Source organism: Silurus meridionalis, chromosome 5 (genome assembly GCF_014805685.1).
Source record: "Silurus meridionalis isolate SWU-2019-XX chromosome 5, ASM1480568v1, whole genome shotgun sequence".
In the NCBI taxonomy this organism is placed as follows: Eukaryota; Metazoa; Chordata; class Actinopteri; order Siluriformes; family Siluridae; genus Silurus; species Silurus meridionalis.
This window is the reverse complement of record NC_060888.1, coordinates 14,353,124-14,379,992: the sequence shown is the minus strand read 5'-3', so window position 1 is coordinate 14,379,992 and position 26,869 is coordinate 14,353,124. Positions and strand designations below refer to the sequence as shown.

The 26,869-nt window shown below is 37.6% G+C and overlaps 1 protein-coding gene across 2 annotated transcripts; it reads left to right on the top strand.

Moving 5' to 3' along the window:
• Positions 1–796: 796 nt before the first annotated feature.
• On the top strand, positions 797–25,017 carry zdhhc9 (zinc finger DHHC-type palmitoyltransferase 9). Of its 2 annotated transcripts, XM_046850057.1 has the most exons (10): positions 797–961; positions 1,098–1,698; positions 10,213–10,373; positions 14,034–14,192; positions 17,972–18,109; positions 18,618–18,666; positions 19,117–19,219; positions 22,673–22,776; positions 22,929–23,034; positions 24,167–25,017. In XM_046850057.1, the coding sequence occupies exons 2-10, from the start codon at positions 1,532–1,534 to the stop codon at positions 24,341–24,343; spliced, it is 1,164 nt and encodes a 387-aa protein (XP_046706013.1). In that variant the 5' UTR covers positions 797–961; positions 1,098–1,531; the 3' UTR covers positions 24,344–25,017. The 2 variants fall into 2 exon arrangements, with proteins under 2 accessions (XP_046706013.1, XP_046706012.1); XM_046850056.1 differs by having other exon boundaries at positions 797–1,698.
• Positions 25,018–26,869: the final 1,852 nt, after the last annotated feature.

Here is a 26,869-nt window from a genome sequence, read left to right as displayed (position 1 = left end):
TGGCATTATAATGGCATTTTCCATCTCTTCTAAATATATATTTAATAACATTTTCAATGTTTTTTATGGAACTGTCAGTAGGGACCATTTGGACCCCTTAATGTTTATATATATGATTTTTTCAGTTGAAGGGCATTTAATGATGTACACAAAGATTAATAGTCATGCTCTTAATAGGTAACAACTGATGGTTTGCGATTGTATTTGTAATGAAAACCATTGTAATTTTTGTGATGTTTCAATTATTTTCAGAATCAGAAAGAGCTTTATTGCCAAGTATGTTTGCACTTACAAGGAATTTGTTTTGGTGACAAGGCTTCCAGTTGCACATGGAAAAAAAAGCAAAATAAACAAAAAAAGAATTCAAGTATAAAAGTTATTGCACGGTTTTTTGTTATAAATAAAATAAATTAAATATTAATGCACAAAAAAGTACATATTTAGATTCATAGACGTACAGATTTATATTAATAAAAGTGGTATTGCATGCAATAAAATAATACACGTGCAATACCACTTTTATTAATATAAATCTGTACGTCTAGTGCAATAATACTCAATTTTATTTATAAATATATATTGAAAATATAAATGATCCATTAGCGGTTAAAAAAACCACAATAACAAAACAAAAAAAAGAGCAACCGTGGAAGGAGTTGATGGCCTCACCTAATAGTCAAAAAATACTGTTGGTGTTTTGAATAGGGCTCTGTGACAGGATGGAAATGAAATGGCTTTTGCTTTTCCTTTGTTCCTGGAGCCTCAATAAAGCACTGGCCCTTTAAGATGAGTCGCTTCAATCTAGGCGTGTTTCCTGCTCCCATTCACAATCCTGCTTTCCGCCTGGCGCAGAAAATTCCGCGAGTACTGATCAATCAGTAATTTATCATCATTATCACAAATTTCATTTTAGCGTTTCTGGAGCCTGGTCCACTTTCCAAGGGAGGAAAAAAAGATCTCAGTGAGTGTAAATGTATCCACAGTATGTGGACGGGATGATGCATGTTTACTGCGCTAATAAATGACATGACATGAATGTCAGTCGGTCAAGGTCCAGTCTCCAGCTGTGCCTGAAGGATCTGTTTCATTTCTTTCAGTATTGTTATTAAACGAGATTTTCGGACTCCTTGGAGCACTGGCATGGGAAATGCGTGTCGCTGGAAGAGGACTGTGTTAGATTTCCCTAAACATTTCACACTACCAACTGAGGATTCAAAGCCAGGCAGGGATCCACAGCGTACAGCCTGATCGCCGCATGTCCTACAACCCTGAGGAGCAACTGCTCGGATGACCGAAAGCCTCCTGAACATGTGAATCCACGAACATGTTGGGTTTGTGAGAAAGAAAATGCAAAAAAGCTCCCAAATTGAGACTTGAAGTGTTGAAGGCTGTCATCGTTTGCTTTGTTTTTACAAGCCACTGATTCATATCGCAACCCGCAGTGATTATTGAGAAAGACAAGACAGCACAGGACCTTTAAATCATTGCTCTGAAATACTAGTTATAATAAATAAATACAAAATCTATCACCATGTCGGCCGTCATGATTTCGAAAAAGATGACCCGAAAATGGGAAAAGCTGCCAGGAAAGAACACTTTCTGCTGCGATGGCCGTGTGATGATGGCAAGACAGAAAGGAGTGTTTTACCTCACCCTCTTTCTCATCATCGGGACCTGCTCTCTCTTCTTCGCATTCGAGTAAGTTATCTCAATAAAATACATTTTCCTCCTTCATTGTAAGCATGTTGTGGCCTAATCTGAGCTTCCTGAACACGGCAGGTTGCAGCATCATACCTTATAGTAAAATCGACACCAGGGCCTGGTATGTTACTTCCTTTGTGCTGCTTAATACCATTAGATTCCGATAGAAACAAGTTTATTGTCAGCCTGAGGTTTTCTGAGATGTGATGTGCATTGGGTTGCATCTTTAGATTTTTCTCCGCCCTGATAGAAATGTATGCATACAGTATTCTTGATCATTTCTGCCGCTCATTTTGCTTCTGGTTTACTTTGACATCAGGTTGCTTTTAACGCTAAATAGGCACCGACCCAGCTAATTTCCATTTCTGATATCTTTCCATACTTATATGAGAGCTGCAAGCGCTGAAAAATTCTACAGAAGGTTCTGGTGTTAAGTTATGTGAAACCTTATGTGCATGATGCTGAAATGATTAAATGCTGCTTGTCTCCTGTGTTTATGCGCATGCCCAGTGTTGTGTCAGTCCCAGTAACACAATATCCTGGAACAAAAAGCATCATTGGGATGGTTTGGAAATTATTAGACGTTTCGATACCAACCCAATGTTCAGACCACTACTGACAGCAATGCTGACCCTTTTGTTTTATTACATTTTTTAAAAAGTATATTCAGTACATCCACTTGTACCTCTGTTCGCAATGTGCAATGTTAGGCCTCCAGATGTATGGTATGTCCTAAATAATGGCTTGCCTTTACTATCATCATCATTTTTTTCTTATTTGTGGTTGTACACAACTTAACAAAACCACTTTTTGGTTTTCTACAATTCAAGCTGTTCTTCAGGCTTTTGCAGCACGTGGGCATATGAAATGGTATTGTTAAGCACTTCCATCATGTTTTCTCATTTTACAAGGTGGTGGTTCCAACGATCCTTCTCTAGAAAGGCACATCTGATAAAAGAATCTTGCTGAGATTTTAACGTACACTTCTATTTTTATAACAAACTAAAGGAATGCGGAAATTGGGTATATTAAGCTTTGCACACATCATTAAGCCCTTACTGTGATCATTCTGCGGTGTACAGGATATAGTTGTATTCTCTGTGTATGTGACAAAACTTATTTATAACTTACAGCTATTTGTCAGGTAGGGTTTTCTCATGGCTGATGGGGTATTTACTGTACACAGTGTTCACCTTGGATTTACTGTTAACTATGCTTCATAGGGAGAAAATAACAGATATTAAGCTACAGTTTAGGAGTGTAACTTGACACGTTCCATTATGTAGCTATTTGAGTCAAATGTGCTGCATCTTTATGGTGGACTAATGGTAATGTTTAGGGGATAAAATAGGCTTAGCACATTGTAAGTAGATTAAATATCAAATTTCAGAAACTAAATAAAGCCTATAAGAAGCCCATGTAGATCAACTGGATCATGCATTAATTACATGTATGTATTATACATATTTAAATTTGTAACATGTGACCAGCTGTTTGTTGTTGATGAATATTATATGTAGTTAGATGAGGATATTTCGAATCATCACATATGAAAGAAATTGTAATATGCGAAAGCAGGAGTCAGGTTTTTGATTTTTTTTTCACACCTCTATTGTTATTCCACTGATTGTTGTATGTAGTATTTGTCTTCCAGTTTACACATACGAAATCTTGCAAAAAAGAGCGTTGATATTTTTGCAAGTGGGCTGGATAGGACTCATGAAGTGCTGGGTGGATACCGTTCTCCATCACCATTGCTCTAACGGATTGACAGCAGCCTAAAATAAGTCAAGTCAAGAAGCTTTTATTGTCATTTCAACCATACACAGTGAAATAGAACAATTTTCCTCCAAAGTGTCCTCGCCAAATAAAGTGCAGAACATATTAATATAAAATAAAAACTTTTATAAGAATAAAATTAAATAAGAACATTCCAGCAAAATGCTTCCAGTTGTTTTATATTAGTTGACTTTAGTCATAAGGGATTAATGGATTTTGATGTTTATATGCAGAAACACTAAACTAAAAATTTTAAGCTGAGTGTCCCACTGTGATTTTTCTGATCCTGGACAAAGTTAGGCCATTTCCCATCAGACTGGTTTATGTGCCTGAAATGTTCCATAGCAAGGCAGCCCAGAGGGACAGATTAAAGAGCAATGCACCAATTAGTCTCTCTGTTTCTCTCTACGTCTTCTGTCAGATAGAAATCATAGTCAGTTTAAAAACTGTGCTTTTGTATATTCTTGTGACGCTTCTCGGTATTACTCAATATAACTACTACTCTGTTGCTCCTTACTGCTGTACTATCAGGTGGACTGTCCCCCAAACCGCAGTGCATTCATTTTCAGTTGTTCTTCCCCTCTGTCTACAGGTATTTAATTGTTATATGGTGCAATGTTAAATTTTGCAGTGAACAGGGCATGTGTGAAATAATTCAGGCCTTCGGAGGTGAAATATTATCCCTTCCTGGCATAGCATTTGTTTCATTCTGCGCTTCTGTGGAAGAAATTTAGGCTAAATACTTCCTTTTCCACCCAGCTGTAATTCCCTTCAGATCATAAATGGATTTTTACAGAAGGTAGCTGTTTTCCTGATGACCTCTATCTCCCTGAATGTAAATATTTAGGTTATTATTTTTTTTAATGGGTTCTGTTGCTCAGCAGGAAGATATGAATTGGTAAATATGGTAACATGGGGAGAAAAAAAAGGTTTCTTATGTTCACAAACCACTTTTAATCTATCAATCTGAAACTTCGACATCCATTAAAGCCTTTTCTTTAATTTATCAGACAATCAATCAGTTCCATTGTCTACCTGTTCCTCTGTGTCATGAACAGTAACTGCTGAAAATGTCACCCTTCATAAAACCATAGGCATTTTAGGTTTGCTCTGTTGAAAGGTGGACCTTCTGCACTTTCCTGGTAGATTTGGTTTGTTGTTAAATGATGCAATCTCTGTTATGGCTAATACATGCCAAAACCTTTCCGTTTACTTTTCTCTGAAATCATAGAGTCCTTGTTTTACATAATTGAATTTTAACCTTGTTCTATATATATATAAGTAATTTGCTCTGTAAATAATATAGTTGCTGAAGAACTTTCTATCTAGGATCAGGCATTGTGCATCTTGCCTTTCTGACAATCTACACCATTATAAGTTACATTTAAATTTTACACTGCCAAACTGCCATGTCAGTGCCTTAAAAAAAACAATTATACAAGCAAACAAAAAACTTATAACAAAAACTCTCTGTCTAGTAAGACACTAGTCTGCAGCTGCTCTTTAAAGGGAATACACACCTCAGTTATGCAGTGGTGTCCTTTGCGAGGTGCACTCTGACTTTTCGATTTAATGGGATTGCTGTAACGCAAACAAAGAAACGACACTGGCAAAGGTCTTTATGAGAGATCACAACGTCTAATAGGGTAGCATTTACAATACAATATCTTCAATTTGCTCTAGTGTATTGTTCAATACCAAGCAAATTGTTGGCAGTATTTTTGTAGTACATATTCATTTTCAGAAACAGTTTATAATTAAGATATAAGATATACACTAATAGACCACTTTAGTAGGAACACCCGGGGAGCTGCACATTAAAGTAGTTATCTAATCAACAAGCCATAGGACTTCAGGTAACATTCACATCAAACTACAGCATGAAGAAAAACTGTAGGCTGTGCGACTTTAACTGTAGGATGGACATTGCTACCTGTTGAGCTGGTTTGAGTATTTCAGAAACTGCTGATCTCCTGCGACTTTTATGCACCACAATCTCTAGTGTAGGCAATAGTGTAAGAAAACAATGAGTGAGCGACAGTTCCTTGTTGTTGAAATGCCTTGTTAATTAAAGAGTTCAGAGGACAATGACCAGATTGTGTAGAGCTGCCAGGAAGCCTATAGTAACTCAGTTAATCACATGTTACAACCATGTTGAGCTGAAAAGCATCTCAGCATGCAGAAAACTTTGAATCTTGAGGTGGATGTGCTACAACAGCAGATAACCACCTCAGGTTGTACCCCTGGACAGTTTAGATAAATGTAATTAACACCCTCTTTCTTTTTTCAGCCCACTAGGTACCAGTATACATGCCATTATCAAAGTCACAAAGATCACATCTTTTCTTATTCTGAGGTTTGTGTGTCTGCAGACTTGAATATGTTTTACATATAAAGCAGCAATCGAAGTGCTAGCATGGTGTTGTAAGAGATCAGCATAAGATTCTGTCTTATTGATGTATTTTGTAATCTTTGGCTGGAAATTGACCAGTAGTGTTTGCTGACAAGCTCTCATGATCCCAAATAGCCTTAACATGAAACAAAGAAAATGATAGTAATTGACCTGAAAAGAATTTGTCAAGTAAAGGTATAAACAACAGAAGTGCCAGGGGTTAAATCACCACCATAAGTCCCAGAGAGATTAAAGGGCATGAAAACTTGCTTTGTGTGTAAACGGATCATTATTTTAGTAGGCTTGGCTTGGCAGTTTTTAGTGTAATCTGGTATCCTTCTACAGTGATCCTACCAGACATTATGTAGCTAGCTAACCAATGCTACTTGAAATATGAGCCAATTTAACAAAATAAGCTTTCATAGTTTAACAATATTCCAGTACAGTGTGTCTGCCTGTATTTGCATGTATGTGTTTGTTAGGGGAGGTATTATTATTATTATTATTATTATTATTATTATTATTATTACACTTAAGTATGAAATAGAGAATGTCAACAAGCTATTCCTTGCCAGCTACCGGATATTGGGAATGCTTAGCAAGAAACAGTAAGGGGCTAACAGTAAGTATTGTGCTAAAAAATGCATATAATCATCAGGTTACCTCCTGTGCTGAAAGAACAATGCTGCTTTTCAATTTCCCAGTCTTCTACCTGGATTACTGATTAATGAGATTTTCACAGGGAGCTTTTTTGCTTCATTTATTTATTTGAATCTTTCTTTTATTTTCAGCATGCACTTTATTCTGTTCTGTTATTTCGAACCTAAAGTCCAGAACAGAGGCCACAGGGCAAGACTCCATCCTGGAAGGGGCTCCAATGCCTCACAAGACATCACAAAAATCACATGCTTACAAATTGAGTTTAGAGTATCCACTCCATCTACATTTGAACATGGAAAACCCAGTGTAAAACTGGACAAAATGTTTAGCACTGTAATCCAGAACCTTCGAACTATGACGCGTATGGTACTATCTACGATCTGTCTTTCGAAATGCATACTATATTTTTTTGATGCATTGTTCTACAAAATTATAAAGATTTTTATTCGATCGTACTTTTACCACCTGTATTTAAAAACGTAATATTTGGCATTCATGAAGGTTAAGCTTGTTCAACATAACAGACCAAATAGGTTGGTTGTAACAAAGGATCAGAGCTATAAATTCAGTCAGTGTAGGTAGTGCTAAGTTTGTCGGTCTGAATTAAGGTGTGTAACTGAATTCCTGCTGCTTCACAATGTTGCACAGTGTGTGAAAGTTCCTTTAGAGGGTTGGGCTTTTAAAAGGAGTTTGAATGAAGGACATCAGATTAAAAGGACATTTTGGACTTTGTTGATGCCCTTATAATTTGGCTAAACTAAATATAATTATAATAGAGGTAGTGTATTGTTACAATCTCAAATCACTTGAATGGATTTTTTATCTAAAAATTTTTTTTGGCCAAATTTCTTAAGCTATTTTACATATTTATGCTTTTTAAAAGCGATAAAACCTTTACATTTGTACATTAAATTCATAAATGTTTATATTTAGCAATGTGCAATGCAGTAACCAATTCGACTGTAGTAATGCACAATATATTTATATTGTTTAATATTGTCTTTTTGCCTTATTGATAGCAGGTTGATATCTCCTTTCTCTTTAATTAACCCATGAATGTGCCCTGTGCTTACGAATCGTACTCATTCTTTGTGCGTCAAACAGCCATTTCCCTACCCACCCTTTCCTTTCTCCCTAGTGCAATAGCGGATGCTCTTCTAGAAGGCTGTTGGTAATGATGGCTAAGTACCCCCACCCCAAGCATCTGTACTGAACCACCCACAGAGCAGCCTGATAATGCAGTAGTATTGATTGCCCCCCCCCCCCCCCCCCCCACTCACGCGCTCTCTCTCTCTCTCTCTCTCTTTTTCTTTCTCTCTCGATATCTCTCTCTTTCTCTCTCTCCAACTCTGCATCATCACAGGTGTATAAAGAGTGTATGTTTGTGTGGGATAAACACCCAAAGTAAAATCTATTGACTTATAAAGAGCAACTAGAGAAAAAAAGGCCCCACTGACAGGGGGATAAGTGGCCAGACTGTGCTGCTGGGAGACTGTGATAAGGGGTTTATGCTAATGTTGTTATTATTATTATTATTAATATTATTATTCACCTAATCTAGACCATTTGACTGTAATGAAAAATCTGAACCAATTTTCTGTTGCACTGCAGTTGAGGGACAATAGTCTTAGAGAGAGACTTCTAACCTGCTAAGTGCTTCATGTGTTTTTAAAAGCAGCAAATGATGGTTGTCATGGTTGACAGTGATTCATAATTTGGGTGGAGAAAAAAAAAGAAGTTTTAATCTAATAGTCGATCATTTTTATTGATTGCTGGAGCACTATCATATGCACTGGAGTGTGAGGGTACAGGAAGCTTAGAGCTGTGATGGGAAGTAATGATGAAGCTGATCTGAGGTGCATAGTAGTCACCAGGACAATGATGGTATAGAAGAAAGACACGCATACTAACACACTAACACACCCACTGGTCCCTTGTGTTGTCTTATAGCAGTGGAATTTTTTAATGATTGGATATATTGTTCCCTTTTAAATTCATTCCTGGTGACAAGCAACACCAACTAAACAGACCATACCTGTCCCACTGGTTAAATGCTGTAGATCGTTTATGCTGATGTACCACACTTGTCTACCCAGTTTTGAGACAACTTATTGTTAAACTCATTTCCACTTGCCTATGGGGAAATTATGTTGTCATGTGGATTGCTGTTTTCCCCTGTTGCTCTGTTGCTGTGCTGAAACCCAGCAGAATTGATCTGCTGGACTTGGCACCATGTCAGAGAGCAGCCGAAAAAGGCAAGCTGCCCAGCAACGTAACGTCACAGCGAGGAAGTGGCTGCCAATGCTCCTATTGGATTGATGAAAAGAGCTGCAAAGCTTTATGGTGTGGCATCAGTGTGGATCTATGTTAAATGCAAGCAGTTAGATATCCACTCCCTATGAATTTAAAGCAGATGTGTTTATCGCAGCATGTGAAATAAACTGTCACCATGCAAGGACGATAACAGTGATATACAGCTCATACATTAGTAGTGCAGGAGCACTCCACATGCAGCTGAGTGGGAGGAGACTCGAGCGTCCTCTATTAATAGCTCAATGCAGTGGCGAGGTTGTACTGAGCATGAGGAAGTAGTTTTATAGCACCCAAGTTGCCCACTAAAATAATGGGATCTGCCCAGATTCTTCTGTGTAACCCCATAGCCTTACCATTCACTATTCCAGATTTTAAAACGCTCTTATCTATGACTGAAGAATGGCAATGTTTATCTGCTATGAAGAAATACGCCGCCATCTCCACATTTTCTGCTTATTAATAGGTTTAAAATTGACACTGGTTTGTCATTAGGATTTGAAGCTACACAATTTCAGTTGTCAAATGTGGTAAAAGGGGGACCATCACTGACCCACCACCAATCCGGTCTTCCTGCATGATGTTGATGACGTTGCAACATTTTCAATGGCATTTCCATACTCTTTCATGTCTGTCACATGTGCTCAGTCATGTTTGGTCAGAAACATACATACCAGTAACCTACTGGAGGTCATTTCGTAGGGCTCTGGCAGTGCTCCTCCTGTTTCTCCTTGCACAAAGGTACAGATAATGGTTCTACTTCTGGGTTTTGCCTTTCTATGGCCCTGTCTAGCTCTCCTTGTGTAATTGTTTAGCTCTCAGTATCTTCTTCATCCTCTTGAATACCTGTGCCTCATGCCACATTTTGTGACAAGGACTCAATTAAAAGCCCAAAACTAGAGATTAAAAATAGCCAGGAAGTATAAAGAGAGAGCAATTATCTCTGGCTACCACCTGCAGTACCAATTACTTTTTAGCATAAAAACTGATTCACAAGGTGAAATTGAATCAGAGCCACTTACGCTTTCTATATTTGTGTTCTTGTTTTTTGTATTCTGGTATTATTCTGGTAGTATTCTGATGTTTGTTTATTAAAGTAATATTTCTACTTTCAAATGGTTCTACGAGTTGTGGAATATACAAGCAGTGTGTGCAGCTTTGTTTGATCTCAGGAGAAATACAGCACACATTTCCTCTGTTTACTTTTGCAGAATTGTTGAGCTTAGATGGCATCCTGTTGTGTGTTCAGTGTATCTAAGGTTATCTTTTGATTCTCTGGCATGTTCCAACAACGAATCTGTGTATAAACTGTATTAAGTCCCATGGGAAAAAGATTTGTGATCACAGTGTTTGTGTTTCGACCCTTGTAGGTGCCCGTACCTGGCTGTCCACCTTTCTGCAGCTATCCCTGTCTTTGCTGTGGTTCTGTTCCTCTTTGTCATGGCTATGCTGTTGAGGACCAGCTTCAGTGACCCTGGTGTGCTTCCCCGCGCCCTACCTGAGGAAGCCAACTTCATTGAGATGGAGATTGGTGAGTGTGTTTTTAGGATTTCATGATTACAAGAGGGCATAGGGGAGGATAATGAGGTTGGCAATAGCATGTCTAAAAGCCTTGGGGCAAAGGCAGGATGATGATTTACTCACCAGATTCAAGAATTTATTTATCTGTTACACTATTCAATAAAATTCTTATTCTGTGAATCCTCCCAGCAGCCTGTGACATAAATTATGAAAAACACAAGACAACTTTATTAAGTTACAAAATTACTATAGTTCAAATGCAAGAAACAAAAAGTAAGTTCAAGCAGTAAGTGTACTGTGCACTTTACTGTGATTGAGCATGACTGTGCACCTATAAATGTTTTTAAGGATTTGGAATCGAAAGGCCTAATTTCCTAAGCCTTCTCAAGAATTGCAGACAGTGATGTGATTTCTTGACCATTTGTCAATCTTCCTGCTCTGAGCCAATGTGTTTAAATTCATTATTGCATTTTATATTGGGAAACTATTTAGTTGTTTATTATCAGCAGAGCTTAAACTAATTTTCTCAGGCTTTTCAGGCGTACATTAAAGACAATACATTTAAATATGTGCCCAGTCACTAGAACACACAAAGCCAATTTCTTGCCATTTTGTAAGCACTGTTTGTAAGTCATCAATTTAGATCTGCAGGGTTTATAACAAGTTAGCTTTTTGATGGCTTTAGAGGGGGCTGGAAAAGATGGATGGAATAGAAAAATGGTTTTCATTTTCTTTCCCATATGCATATTGTCTTAGAGTTGTCCTAGGCACTAATCGTATGCTCAGTATAAATATTGGACCAATATTTCCAGAGAATTTCTGGTGGAAAAAATTGAAATGTTTAACAAATCTAGCCCAAACTATACAAAACTTGCAGCACAGTGAAATCTATATAGTGACATAGGACAAGGTAATTAAAGCCATCTAAACATGACCTAAACTGTCTTTTGTAACTGATGTAGATGACTTATGACCGGGTCAATTGTTACCGGGCCGCACCGAAAAATGCATAACATTATTTCCGCTTTGTTTATTATCTGATTCTGAATGATGTTTTATTTTGGAAAATTACCCGATTCTCTCCACCACATCTGTATATGACTCACTTTTGATGCATGTCATGATGCCTCAGTCACGTCTTACCTCCATCCACTACCTTCTTAAAGGGGCTGCTCCAGCCGTTAACACATAATAAATTACTGCTAAATTGAAACCCCCAAGCTAGCAAAATAAACAAAAAACAACACAGTGGATTCATGTTTATTATTATATTTGGAAAATACCAGTTTTTATGCAGATCGTATCATTTAATTTTTTTGTATTTATCCCCCACACCTTAAAGGCCGGTCCGTGAAAATATTTTCTGACATTAAACCGGTCCGTGGCGCAAAAAAGGTTGGGGACCGCTGCCATAAGGCGCTATTCAATTAAACTTTATTGATGTTTTATTTAAAAATCATATTTTATATTAAGCAGATTATTCTCATTTTTGGTGATGCTTAAGGTTTCAATATTGACATTTGTATTTTGCATTCTTATGTCTTTTAATGATTTAATATATTTGTGGCATATGTTACAGTATGTCAAGTGACTGTGAAGTGACAGTGTGAAACTATATCACTGAATGTGTTCTCATTTAGTCTTAATGCTGATGGCAGGAAGTTGCAAAACAACCATAGGTAATTGGCTATTTTGCTTAGTAACAAGCTGCTAAGCAACTGTTGCAGCCCAATTCTGGCTAGACACATTTAAGATGAGTGGAATTTCGGTTGGTGAGCGTAATGTAACATTTGTTTTCGGCCATGACCTTGTTATTAGAACGGACTTGTGGGTACACATTGAATAATATTTTGACCTTATGATTTGAGCTGGTGATACACATGCACTGCTATGTTGTGCCTCGCCCATCTTTACTAGTGCGGTCTGCAGTCGAATCTTTCTCATCCTCCCCACCCCCACCCTGCCCCCACCTCTGCATGCATGTCTCTCTTTTCATCTTTCCTCCATCCTATCTTTCTTTTGCCTCTCAGCATTATGAGGAAGAGTGGGTGTGACAACGCAGAAACACTTCACATGACAGAGCTGATAAATGAGATCTCCTGTTAATGTTTAGCTATATTTAGAAGAAGTTCTCATTGCCATTGTAGCAATCTATATGCATGGAACCTGGACTTTTACAGAGCTGTTAAATAGTACAATGTTCCTTGTAGGATCTGGGCTTGTTTTTTATTCTGTGCACTTATAATGTGATGCTGAATCCTGTTTTTTTTCCCTTCTTTTCTTTTTTTTATGATTTAATTTGTATTATTATGGCCAGTTGAGAGCTGCTGCGTCAGAACACAGGAGTTTATCACTGGAAGCAAAATTCATTTTTGTCTCTGTTTTATTTAAAGCCATTAATAGGTCAATAGGTTTTTTTTGGCAAAAGATTGCAAATATTGTTACTCACTGTCCTTGTAAAATGCCTTTTATTATAGTAAAACAAACTTGTCTACTCATGTTGTGCCCTAGTTAAAGAAATTCAAAACATGAAGACCATGAGATATTTTTTTTTTGGTTTTGACAAAAAATAATTAAAATCAAATAAAATTTTATTTCTCACATATACATACATAAATACAGGGTAAGACATGCAGTGAAATGCTTTTTAATACATGAGAGTAATACATAATGATAATTAATACATGAGAGCAGAATCCTAAAGCATATTGATGACTTCAGAACAGCGTCAGAATGAGATCATTACAATGTGGCCATGACTAAGTAACACAAGCAAACACAATGAATAGGTGTGGCTACATACTATCAAGTGGTCATTGTATTGTGTTGTCAAACCTCGTTGCGCACGTGTGAGTTTTTTTTTTTTGGGAAAACCACTAAGCTTTGTTTGATAAGCTTTTGGCCCTAGAAAAGTTTACAAAAAAGTAATTGGTAAGTATTAGATTTCATTGTGCTTTCAAATATAAAACCATGAATAGACTTATGCTGGATCATGCTGAGGGTTGCTTTTAAAGACTGTATTCATCTGACCAAAGGTTCTTCTGGAACACTTATTATATGATAAGATTATATGATTTTGCACATTCAGTCTTGTGAAGGTCAGTATTTACTATGCAAACCCTAAAGTGTGTACGCATTGGCTCTGAGAACAGATGCGCTATAGACTTTATAAGCTACAGGCATGCTGATTTTAAGAGAGCTGTTTTGTTTTTTCACCTCAATTTATTTAAAGCTTGGTCCCTGAGTAAACATTAAGCTGTTAGCACTTTACTGCAAGAGCATTGACAGAAAACCAGTGAGCACCACTAATCAAAATCTTCTGTCATTTACACACAAACTATAGTGCCAAGCCTAATGTGAAGGCAGCAGCTGACCAAGTGAAGTGTGTGCATGTGTGCGCTTGTGTGTGAAATAACCAGGAATTTACTGAATTACACAATTAATTGTCTGTTGTAAAATTGCCAGCTTTTCAATTTCTCTAGTCTTCTAATTTACATACTTATAATAATACCTCATAAAAAAATTAATTGTGCATGACTTACCTAAACTGTACCTCTGTGAGATCTGTGTGTATTTCATAAACTATACATGTTGCATTGCATTGCTGTGTATCATGCCTGCTTGTGAATGCAGCTACATTAAAACCAAATTGATTCTCTTGGTTTTACAGAGGCAGCTAATGGCAATGTACCGGCTGGACAGCGTCCTCCTCCCCGCATCAGGAACGTGCAGATCAACAACCAGATTGTCAAGCTAAAGTACTGCTATACCTGCAAGATCTTCCGCCCTCCTCGTGCTTCCCACTGTAGCATCTGCGACAACTGTGTGGGTGGGTGTTCTGTGTGTGTGTGTGTGTTTGTGTGTGTGCATATATGAGTAAAGTAGCCATTTAAAAGTTTTAGTTCACAAGATGGGTGCTGAATAACAGTTGGAAAGGTGAAACCACTTTACTTTTGTGTGCAGTTTATCAAAGTCACCAGCAAAAGAACATTACTTAAAAGTAGAAAGTTAAGGTTTTTCAAAAGTAGATGTAGTTTTTTGTTTTTTGGTTGAGCGATTCCAAAAAAAAAAAAAAACCTTGATCTTAAGAATTTCTTTAGGAATTATTTTTGTTGGGTAGTTTTTTTTTTTTTGTTTTTTTTTTGTCAATAGATTTGATGGCTGTCTTTTGGACATTTGGTTACAATGTTTATGAAAAGATATTTTGACTAAAAGGTCTTGAGGCTGAGCTGGAGGTAGCAGAGCTGAAGATGTTGAGATTTTCATTGGGAGTGACGAGGATGGACAGGATTAGAAACTAGTTTATTAGAGGACCAGCGCATATAGGACGTTTTGGAGTGAGGGAGGCGCGATTGAGATGGTTTGAACATGTGCAGAGGAGGGACATGGGGTATACTGGTAGGAGATTGCTGAGGATGGAGCCGCCAGGAAGGAGGAAAAGAGGAAGGCCAAAGAGGGGGTTCATGGATGTGGTGAAGGAAAACATGCAGGTAGTTGGTTTGAAAGAGGCAGATGTAGATGACAGAGTAGTATGAAAACGGATGATCCGCTGTGGCAACCCCTAATGGGAGCAGCCTAAAGAAGAAGAAGAAGGTTATGAAAAGATATTCAAGATATGGTTTCTTAATTCCTTACAGATGTATTTTTGTGTTTTTGATTTTTCAAGTGTTTTTGAAGCACAGATATGATCAAGCAGGATCATGTAACATCATGGATGGCTGGACCCAAGTTTTCCCAGCAGGACATTGGCCAAAGAATCGCACTTCCTCTACCGGCTTGCCTTCTTCACATAGTGCATCCTGGTGCCATGTGTTACCCTGACTGGTTTGTGGCTACACAGCCCCATACGCAACAAACTGCAATGCACTGTGTATTTGGACACCTTTCTATCAGAACCAGCATGAACTTCTTCAGCAGTTTGAGCTACAGGAGCTTATTTGTTGGATCGGACCACACGGACCAGCCTTCACTCCCTACGTGGATCAATGAGCCTTCAGCGCTCATGACCCTGTTGTTGGTTTGCCACTGTTCCTTCCTTGGAGCACTTTTGATAGACACTGACCACTGTAGACCGGAAACAGCCCACAAGAGCAGCAGTTGTGGAGATGCTCTGACCCAGTCGTCTAGACACCACAATTTTGTCATACTCGCTTAATTCCTTATGCTTGCCCATTTCTCCTGCTTCTAATACATCAACTTTAAGGACAAAAGGTTCAATTGCTGCTTAATACATCCCACAAAAACAGTTGCCATGATGAAGCGATAATCAGTGTTATTCACTTCACCTGTCAGTGGTCCTAATGTTATGCCTGATCTTGTACTTTATTATAACAGTAAGGGGGACTCTCTGTGCTATTGCCCATTCTTTTCGAACAAGCACATATAAATGTGATTTTCAGATGTTTGCATACTTTTGGATATGTAGTGTATGTGTTACAGTTTAGCCAGTCATAGTATCACACATTCCAGTTCTGATTGTATAATGACATGTTGCACAATGTGATTGAGTGGCTGAACAGTATTCTAATGTTGCAGTTTAATGACAATGTGCAAGTGATTATGAACCAGCAACTAAACAGTTCTAAAGATGAGTGTCTGGGAATGAGTGGAAATCTACAACTTGACAGCTCTTGTGTAGAAGCTGTCCCTCGGGCTCGTTGTGCGTGACTGAAAACCGTACCATGTGCAAAGTAAACAGGCAGTTGTTAGAGTGCATGGGGTCCCTGGTGATGCTAAGAGCTCTCTTTTGGCATGATGCATTATTAATTTATTTTATGGCAAAAAAAAACAAAACTGTCCAATGCAGGGCTTTTGTGAACAAAATAATAGAAAGTAATGTGTGAAACAGGTGGTGTAAACTTTTGTTTAATTGAATTGTTTTAATTGTTTTTTGCTTTTAAAATCTTTTTCTCCATTTTGACATTCTTTTATTCTGCGAATGGGGTGGAATATGTCTAAAATGGAGAACATTCCCCTCTAATAAGGGTACTATACTTAATCCTACATCAATGAGAGGTGAGGTAGAAAGTATACATATTGAGAACTGAGGTATGTGCTGTGTGTAAAGAAATGTCTACATGAAAGCATACCTTTTTTTTTTCCCTTTGCACAGTCATTGTGAACACAGGGCTGTCTGTCTGAGCTGTGTGCACCTGCTGCACTGTCTGACACACACTTTCACACACACACACACACACACACACACACACACACACACACACACACACACACTTTCTCTCACACACACACACACACACACAGAGAGAATAGAACTTGCCATATTTCATTGATTGTGCCCAGGGGCCAGGTCTTCTGATGAGTATGAAATAAGTAATAAGCAAAGCTATTTTACTGAAGTTTTTTTTTTATTATTATTAATATTTTTGAGATCCATAGTATATATATTTTTTATTTTCTTTTTTTAATCAGCCCCTGGTGCAGACAAGTATTATGCGTCCCCCTCCACCCCCTACCAGAGTTGAATGTTTCCTGCAGGGATAATCTTGTAGAAAAGATTATCTGCCTATGTAAGCGTTTAGAGCTGCGCTTTTCTTTATCGTGAGCAGGTTCACGTCTCCACAAAGACGTGAGCTTTCATTGTCTTCTTGCTTCCAGTAAGCTTCGGAGCCAGACATACACTGATCCCTTTTTACTATCTGTGATTTGATTCTGATATATGAGCTCTGCGTATAGGCTGATACACAATACTCCTCTGATACTGACTTTTTTTTGGTCGGATGCAGATATTTGTAAAAGATGACACCCAGTTTGTCTTTATTGTATTTTATTTGGGAATCCCCAGCATAAAGCCTTTCTGTTAATACTACTATCGATTATCATTAGTATCTGCCTTCTGAGTTACTTGTGCACAATTTTTGGTTTTGCCAGAATATTTCTGTCATAATACACCAAAGTTCACTTCTAATAGTTTTGTGTTCCCTTTTGTAGTTTTAGCGACTGAAAAGTAATATGTAGATATTTTTCATGCTTTTGTGTCTTACTCAAAAAAAAAAAAAAAAAAAAAAAAAGTGTTGCATTCCTGTGGTCAGATTTCGATCAATAACTGCTGCGGTGATTCTATTCTGGTTTAGATGCTTCTTGCTTGCAATCTAAAAGAAACTACTTTATTATTGCTATAGGACTAAAACAGCGATTACTAATACTCTGTAATGCTTCATATTCATGCTTTATATTCACTACCTGTTTTGTTTTGGACACTTACTAGATACAGACATTTGACACTGAATTTTAATTTTGTTCTTATTCAATTACTTGTTCATGTTTTTGACTCTAAATATGGTTGGTTGGTAAATTTTAAAATTAAAGATTTCCATATAGGCAATATTTCCAATTATATTTAATATGGTGGTACTATTCCTAGACAATCAGAGTTGCATAAGTAAATAAGGAATAAAAAATAAAATAATCTAGTGCAATAGGGGACCTTATTGATTTGCATTCAATTCACTCTAGCATTTAGAGTGAATATTCGCTTGATAATGATGCTCAACAGTAGGTACATCCCTACTTCAAGCAGCATACTGAAGATTCAACTCTCTCTCTCTCTCTCTCTCTCTCTCTCTCTCTCTCTCTCTCTCTCTCTCGTAGATCGCTTTGACCATCATTGCCCATGGGTTGGAAACTGTGTCGGGAAGAGGAATTACCGCTACTTCTATCTATTTACACTCTCTCTCTCCCTCCTTACCATCTACATCTTCACCTTCGACATCGTCCATGTAGTACTACGTGAGTGTCAAGAACCATTGGAATTTTTACACTTTGTGGAAACACCATAAAGAAGTTATTTACATACATGGCATATTTATTGGGAATTAAATTATAATGCAAACCCGGTGGGGAAGAGGGAGCAAAATATAAAGGTCATGCTTCCATTGGAAAGCATCAAGCTGTTGTTTGTTTTAAAAGAAGGGGCTATAGTTAAGGGCTGGTCAACATGACCTCCTTTTCATCTTCTTTTTTTTATTAGATTATTACCACTGAAATACAGAAAGGGAGTGGACAGGGTGAGGGTGAGAGGGAGGAGGAAAGAGAGAGAGCAGAGATCAGGAGGGCCAAGAAGCAACAAATGAATTTCACAGAGTGCTGTAGTCGGCTTATTACTCCAAAGATTGTGATCAAAGTTTAAGTCAAAATGCAGCTTAAATATCACAGCTAATAAAAAATGGAGGTATGCCATATTATACTTATCTGGTTATGTCAAATGCTATTTGTTCCTGTGTCATGTTCTCTACAGGATCAGTGGACTCCGGATTTGTGAACACTCTTAAAGAAACCCCTGGGACATATCCTTACACTAAAATTATTACATAAACTCTCTATGCATACTCTGAATAGTTGAAAAAATAAACCAAAGGAAATGTTTATATATAATTTTCTTGCTAAAATGGTCATCAACAGGTTTATTACCATGTTGTGCAGATATTCATCCTTGAATGTCAGCATTTTTTGAGCTTCAGAAAAGCTTGTACACATCCAATAGGAGTCTCAGACATGTTAAGCCTGTTAAAGAGCGAAGTCCAGTAGTTATTTTGCTGCCCAGTCAGTTATTTTGCTAAGAAAGATTGCCGGATGTTAGGTAAAATGGAAAATTCTCAGATAAGCTCTATTTATAGCTGTTTGCAGTGCACTGATAACTGTAGGGTAAACAGTATGCACCATATGATACAGTGTGCAGCCTAGGAAGTAAAGTATATTGATGTTCCTGTCTGTATTTCCTTAACTGTCGTCTCTACTGTGGTGGAGGTGCTGGTCTGCTTCTTTACACTCTGGTCAGTTGTGGGACTGACTGGGTTCCATACATACCTGATCTCCCTCAATCAGACCACAAATGAAGATGTAAGTGAAATAGATATGCATGAAAATGTTTGTGTGACTTACTGCTTCCTGTCACATGACTGGAAAGATTCAGTTGTGCGTTGAATTGTGGCAGACTCGCAGAGGTGTTTAAGGTGTCACCTTGGCCTGACAGTCAGAAATCAACTTCATTACATGCACACTTGTTTGCAAAAGCTTGATAGGATTGGGTTTTTACACTTAACTATTATAACACATTTATAATGATTATTCCGCTTTTGTCTCTGCCACTGTTTAGAATGTGGAATGGAAGGAGCCTGGGAAAGAGAGACATAGAAAGAGACAAAATCATTGTCAGTAGGGGCCATTCCTGCCTGGTGCATTGAATCATGGGGCTCTTTTTTTCTATGTGGATTTGATCTTGCTAATAATAGACAGCAATACAGATTGGATATTGGAACAGATGACTCACAGGCACACACACCAAAAAGGGTGGATGCTGGGGGCACCTTCAAACCTGAGCCTGAGGATTCATCTCACAGGGCAGCTACTATTTTTATTATTCATTAGCTATGACAGACAATTGGAGTTTAGAGACTTTTCATAAGAAATCTTGTTTCTAATTTAAACACAGCAGGGCAGAAAATAGAAGCCATTAAGACTCCATCCTGTCATCAAACCGTGGACTTCATTCATAATTTCCATCGAGGAAGAAGAAAAAATAAAACACTCTTTTGCGAATTCCAGAGCATCTTTTCCTAGTCCTTTGAATGAATATGCGATTACCACAGACCGCTATTTAGTTTAATGCTTTTAGGAATTAGTTTTATTGACTTTTCAATTCTAACAATTTACCCCTTGAAAACATAATAAACAATTGTAAAGTTTTTAATAGCAAATCAAATTTAAATGTAATTGTTTTCAAATTGAAACAATCGAAACCTCCAAAAACAAAACAGGAAAACAAGCCTAATATAAAGCTGAATAATCAGCTATGCAGTTGATGCTGCTTGTTGGCAGTGGCAATAGTTCTATAATATAAATATTAAATAACCATAATAATAAATTTTATATAATAATTTCCCCAAGTCCTCAATGTCCACATGGCTGGAACCCACTATATTCAAATCACAAAAGTGCTATAAATTTTGACACTTTATAAAATGTATGTAGATAAATTTGCTAGATAATTTGTAGATGAAATCAGATATGAGGCATCACTAATAAATATGTTAACTAATGTTAAATATACAGTTAGACCCCAACCTATGACCACTCGACTTATGATATTTTGGAGATAGGATGCTCACCTTCGACAAAAAAAGATATATATTTTTATTGAAATTGTTTAGAGATCATTAAATCATTATATGTCAAATCATTATATCTTAATTTCCTGAGAAAAGAATGAAATCTGATTAACTGCAAACTTGCTTATAATGAAAGCCAAAGGGTGGTTAATTAATTCCACACACAAGTACTTATAATCTGTAAGTATATGTATATATATATATATATATATATATATATAAGGTCAACTCAGAACAACTGTTTCAATAAATAAAAATTTCCATGTGTTTTCCGGGCTTTCCTGAGTTAGCAGTGTCATCAGGGATCCTGCCTATTCTGCCCACTCACTTCACACTCTGTCTGGTAAATGTTGCTGAAGCATCACAGCCAGAACATCCAGACACTGTGACAGCTGGTACCCTCGGACTGTCAGGCACATCAACAGCTGTCACCCTCTGCAGCTTCCACTTCTTTCTTTTTACACACGACACACTGAATGTAAAAGAAAAAAAGCTACACAGTGCAATTTGTGAATATAAAATATAAAATTTGCATGTTACTATATGTAGTGCCATAGTTTTTGTATTTTTTATATTTAAAAAATTGCCATATTGTTACTCAGTTTCAGCGTTGTACAACGTCCTGCACAAATACAAATGCAACATAATTTAAAATAGATCCATACTTACAAAATAAATGCAAACATATTAGAAGGAAACTTTTTCTACTGCAGCCTCCATTAGAACATGCAAACTAAGAGCACTAAGAGAATAGGAGATTTATATTTTGCAGTATTTACACATATTTTACAGATGTAATAGGGGAGATCTTTGCATTGTAAAGAATGATGAAATATATACACTACATGGACACCTGACTTTTACAGCCATATGTGTTTCTTCCCCAAAATGTTACCATAAAGTTGGAGGCACACAATCGAGTCTTTGGATGCAGTAGCATTAAATTCCATTTACTTAAACTACGGGACCTAAACCTTTTCCAACATGATAATGCCCTTGTGAACAATAGTGAGCTTCATGAAGATATAAACTACAAGTGTTGATGTGAATAATCTTGAGTGGCCTACTATAAAGCTCTGATCTCAAACCTACTGAACTTTTTTGGGATGAATTATAACAGAGTGCATAACAAGCTTTCTCACCCCGTATCAGTACCTGACTTTACTAATGCCCTTTTGGCTGAATGAGCACAAATCTCCACAAACACACTCCAATCTATTGAACCATCTTCTCAGAAGAGTGGTGGTTATTATATCAGCAAAGGGGGACTAAATTTTGAATGGTAATGTGGAACATGCAACAAACTTATAATGTATTTGAATAATTTCCAAAATGTTAAAGCTCCTATGAAAGTGAAGTGAATGCACTAGTTTTGACAGAAGATGCTAAACTTTTGTAAGTACCCTATTTTCCGGACTATAAGCCGCTACTTTGTTCCCACGCTTTGAACCCCGCGGCTTAAACAACGTAGCGGCTAATTTATGGATTTTTCCTGGGTTTTCCCGGTTTCACAAGCTTCAAGACAAAAAACTGAGCCCCATAACATTAGACCAATGAAATTGCCGAACAGGTTCAGGTGAACCAATTAAATACTTTATATTAAATCAGATGTGCTCCCACTGAATTGGGCTGCACCACATCATAAATATGGACGAGGTTCCTCTGATGTTTGACCTGCCGCTCACTCGGACTGTCAACAGGAAATGCGAATCATTCGTCATGCTGAAAACAACCGGGCATAAACACACGCACTTCACCTGTGTTCTGAGCTGCACGGCATCGGGAGAAAAGCTTCACCGATGTTGATTTTTAAACGCACGACGATGCCAAAAGAAAAACTCCAGAGAGAAATAGTTGTGAAAGGAAGGAGGAAGACAGTAAACAATGACTTTCTTGGTAGGCTACTGTTTAAATACAAGCCGTGTAACAGGCACTGTCTTTCGTTAAAGCCTGTGTAAAGTTCATTAGTTTCAATTTAGGCACCTGCGGCTTATAGACAGGTGCGGTGTATTTATGTTCAAAATAAAAGTCTTTGTCAAATTCAGTGGGTGCGGCTTATATTTGGGTGCGCTTAATAGTCCGGAAATTACGGTAGTTAAACTGTAGTTGATAAATGGGTTGGACTGATAAATAGCAGGTTTTTTTTAACCAGCATTTATGAAGTTTTTGTTTCTTTATGGTGCAGATTAAAGGATCGTGGTCAGGGAAGAACCGTATCCAGAACCCATACAGTCACAAGAACATTATAAAGAACTGCTGTGAGGTCCTCTGTGGCCCAACTTACCCTAGGTATGCACTTTACTGATTTTGTTCATAATAATGACTGGAAGAAATCTAAAAAGGTCTAAATGTTCTGTGCACATTTAAAACATTTACCCATCCTCTCTCATGCCCTCTCTCTTTCTCTCTATCTCTGTCTTCTTGTTTATCTGTCTATTCAGTGTGTTGGACAGACGAGGGGTGATGCCTGTAGAACCTTCTGTCTCTACTTCTTCTGGTGCTTCTGATGTCACTGCCACCACAAACACTCCTGCCTTGCCTAACACAGTAAGTGTGTGTATTTGTGTGGTGTGAATGTGGTGAGTCTTCAAAGCATCTACTACTCTGCTGCATTTCAAGCATTTGCAAACATATTTCTGTATGACCTACACCGGATGTTTCTGAACACTTTTAGAATTTGTAGTTTGTCAGTGTGCTTTTTTAACAAGATAATGGGAGCCATTGTTTTGTGGGGTTTTGGTGCTGATGGAGGCACAACATTTATTCTGGTGACCCTTTACACTTCAGAATATTCTTTAAATGGGAGTCAAACCCTGGCATCTTATTTGCTTTGCCATTGTGCTCCAAGCTAAAGGTAAGAAATTGTTAAAATAAATAAAAAATGTAAAGCATAGACACGCTCTCAACTTTACATTTGGGTGGGTTCAGTGTACCGTAATGTCATGTTAAGTTTTAATACATTAAGTAATTTGTATGGGAAAGTGCAGAAACACAAGGCAGCTGGTGAATCTGCAATGAATGAGGCTAGAGACAGTGTTGCACTGTATATGTGCTAATGTAGGCTTTAGTAACAAGAAGTATGCATACAAATAACAAAAGATTGTAAGTTGTACAAAAGAATACAATTAAGAAATACAAAGGATGGTGTAATGGGAGTAAGTGAAATGCGAGTGGTGTCCTAGATACTGTGTAAAGTGAAAGGTCTTTAAACCTGTGGGAAGAAATAGGGGCACAGGACCGCTCAGAATCCTTAGACCACTAAGGAATCGGGACACTGAAGTAGTGCGGCGTTACAATGAAAATGGAAAAACACACCAGGCCCCTGAAGCTGATATACAGGATTTGGCATACATGCGCATAGACGATGTGGCACAAAGCTGTTTGCTGCCTGGAATAGTTTTGAATTGGATTCTTGCTGGAACAGAAAGCCTTAGTAAGGGTAGCATTCTGTTCTGCAGAGGCACTGCCACTATTGAGTGTTGCAGTAATCAAATCTAGCAATAACTAGAATGTGAAAAAAGGTTTTAAGTCAAAATCTGCAGATGTAATGCAATTGAAGTGATGATGGCTGTAATCTAAGATTTTTAGCCACGTGTCAGCATCCTCGTTTAGATATAAAGATTATGGCAGGGCAAGTCACCTTCTTTTAACTCTAACTGTATTATTCCTTTCTTGACAGAAAACTACAGCTCCTCTGATTCCTAATGAACACACTCCAGATGAGGCCAAGCTCGGAATTGGGAATTACCAAAAAAACACAGCCAGCACCCCGAAAGAAGAGAAACCATCTAGCCCAAGAGACTTATCCCCTAAAGTTGGCCCTACCCCCATCGTTGTCAAGGAATCAGCCCATTAGATCGCTGCTGCAAATCTCTGTTTCATTAATAAAGGTGCATATTTGAACGATCTGAATGGCAGGCTCTGAGAGAGACTCTGATTATCAGAGCAGCATCTATTCCTCACTGTCCATGTTCAGGTGAAGGTCATATGAACTTTGGATGCTTTGCTGCCGAAGGTCTGGTGATATCACAGGACTCTCACTCTTTCTCTGAAACGCTGCATGGCAGAACCATACAACAGACAAAAAAAATCAAATGGATTGTTTTGCTGATCGTCTACTTGCAATGCTTTCCTTCAAGCAGCATTTCTCAATGGCCATTTTTCATGAATGAACGTTTCATTTGATCTAATGCATAACATCTGTAGAACTGGGTGCAGTGGTTGGTGAAACAGGTCCTATGCAACGCAAACATTTGGAGGAGTGTTTATTTGAAAGAGAGACAAAAAGCAGTGTACTACATTCAATCTGCATACAAACAGGTGAATTTATGTCCCAGCAGCAGAGAGGGGCCAACTGGATGCCATTTTCAAACACCCATGATTGTCATTTGCATTATTTTAAACTTTAAATGTCTTTGTTTTCTTAAATATCATTCACCAAAGTGTGGCGCTTTACAGAAAAACTCTTATCAACACAAACAGTGTAGAAATTGTTTTTGATTAATCTGTGATAAAGGACACACTAACACACTTTCTGTATTCGAGGGGTGTGTACGTTTCAGCACATACATGTTGGCCTCTTGTTGACAGACACTAGTAACAGTGCCTTATCTGAAAGCTGCACTATCTCAGACGACATAAGGCCATTTGCAGAGAAACCCTTCAATTTTCATTTCATTATACAGATGAGATCATGTACAATGAGTATTAAAGTGATAACTTTTCAAATGTAAAAACTAATGTAATGTTGACCTGCAACAAATCAAGACATGGTGTAAATATACATAGTTAATTTGTGGATACAAGAAGTGAAAGAATGTCTGTGAATGTACATGGTGGGGAGAAATTGCCTCATCATACTTCTGGTGATTTGTTCTCCTTCCTAACACAACAAATGAAATAAGAGAGGTCTGTCCAATACTGCCTTCATCATCGTCATTATCACCACCACCACCACCATCCTTCTCCTCTCTTCCTTCACTTACAACCATTACCTGGTAAAATATTTTGGGTGAGCAGCATATTTGCTATGACAACTCAGTATAGATGTTTTTTGTCCCCTCATAATCCTTCCATATCTGTTAATCTCATGCTGCATATATAACTCATCAGTGCTGGATTTAGGGATGTCAGATAAAGGGAATATAATATGCAAGTTTATTTTGGTGGTCATCCTATTTAACCCATGTTATTCTGTGATCTGTGTAAGTGACCTTTTTTTCCCCTTTTGACAAGTTTGATTTGTATGTAGGGTAGAGTAGTTACCTTTATGTATGCTAAAGCTAATGTCTAGTGGAAGAATGTCAGTGTACAATGATGAACAAACTCAAATACCATTTACTACATACACAGTATCTTCAACTCTGTGCAATATATTTTGCTAGTCAGAGCATTTTTCTTTTTGTCTTGTTATTGGGGCGGGGAGGGTGGGGGTTGGGGTTGTGGGTTTGTTAATGTAAAATTACACTTGGAATACTTCTGACCACTATAACAAGGCTACTTGTGTCAAATGAATCAAAAGAAGAGAATGTGCAGTATTTATGTTTCCTGTGCTAGGGCTTGGGGTTAAACTTTAAATGGATGACTACAGCTTGAGCTCCATTTAGAGATGCCAAGTCAATCACAGACATGTTGGAAAACATTTTTTAATGCACAAATTTGAATGTAATGGCTGATTTTGTGAAAATGTTTCATATGACTTTGATTTTATTCTCTTTTATTTATTTGGAACGTTTGTGTAGAGCCTTGTACTAAGAAGCTCCAGTTAGCAATTGATGCACCAGGAATTCGTTATACTTTAGTGGAAGCCTTTGGCTCTTTCCAACAATGCTGCACCTACTGAAATGTATAATATGAACATTTAATATCTGTTTGCAAAGTCCATGCTAATGGAGGCACCTGTGCCATTTACTGATTGGGCTTTAAGATTGTTCAGTTCTGTTTGACTATTTGATTTTCTGTACAAAGTAGTAAGATCAGTTTCTTATTACCAAATCAGCATGTTCTGGTGCATAATTTGTTGTGAACAGTCGTATGAAGGATTCATTTGTTTGATGATCGCACTGCATTGCTGTCTGTGGAAGGTTTGCTTGTTTCATGATTAGGCCCATTATGCTTATTTTAAGGTTCAAGTGATCAATCACATGAGACATGTCAAACTACAATCAGTCTTAATGCCAAGTCATTGTATGTAGAAGTTAATATGTACTGAATATTAGGAAAAATTAAAGGTCTGCTCGAAATATATGTTTACAGTGTATAATATATACACTATAATCCATTGCAAAATAAGTTCTTTTTATTTTCTTTGTATTAACACTGTGATTATCTCATACCGTTCACTTCTTTTTACATGCTGGATTGGTGTGTGTATGTATGTTCA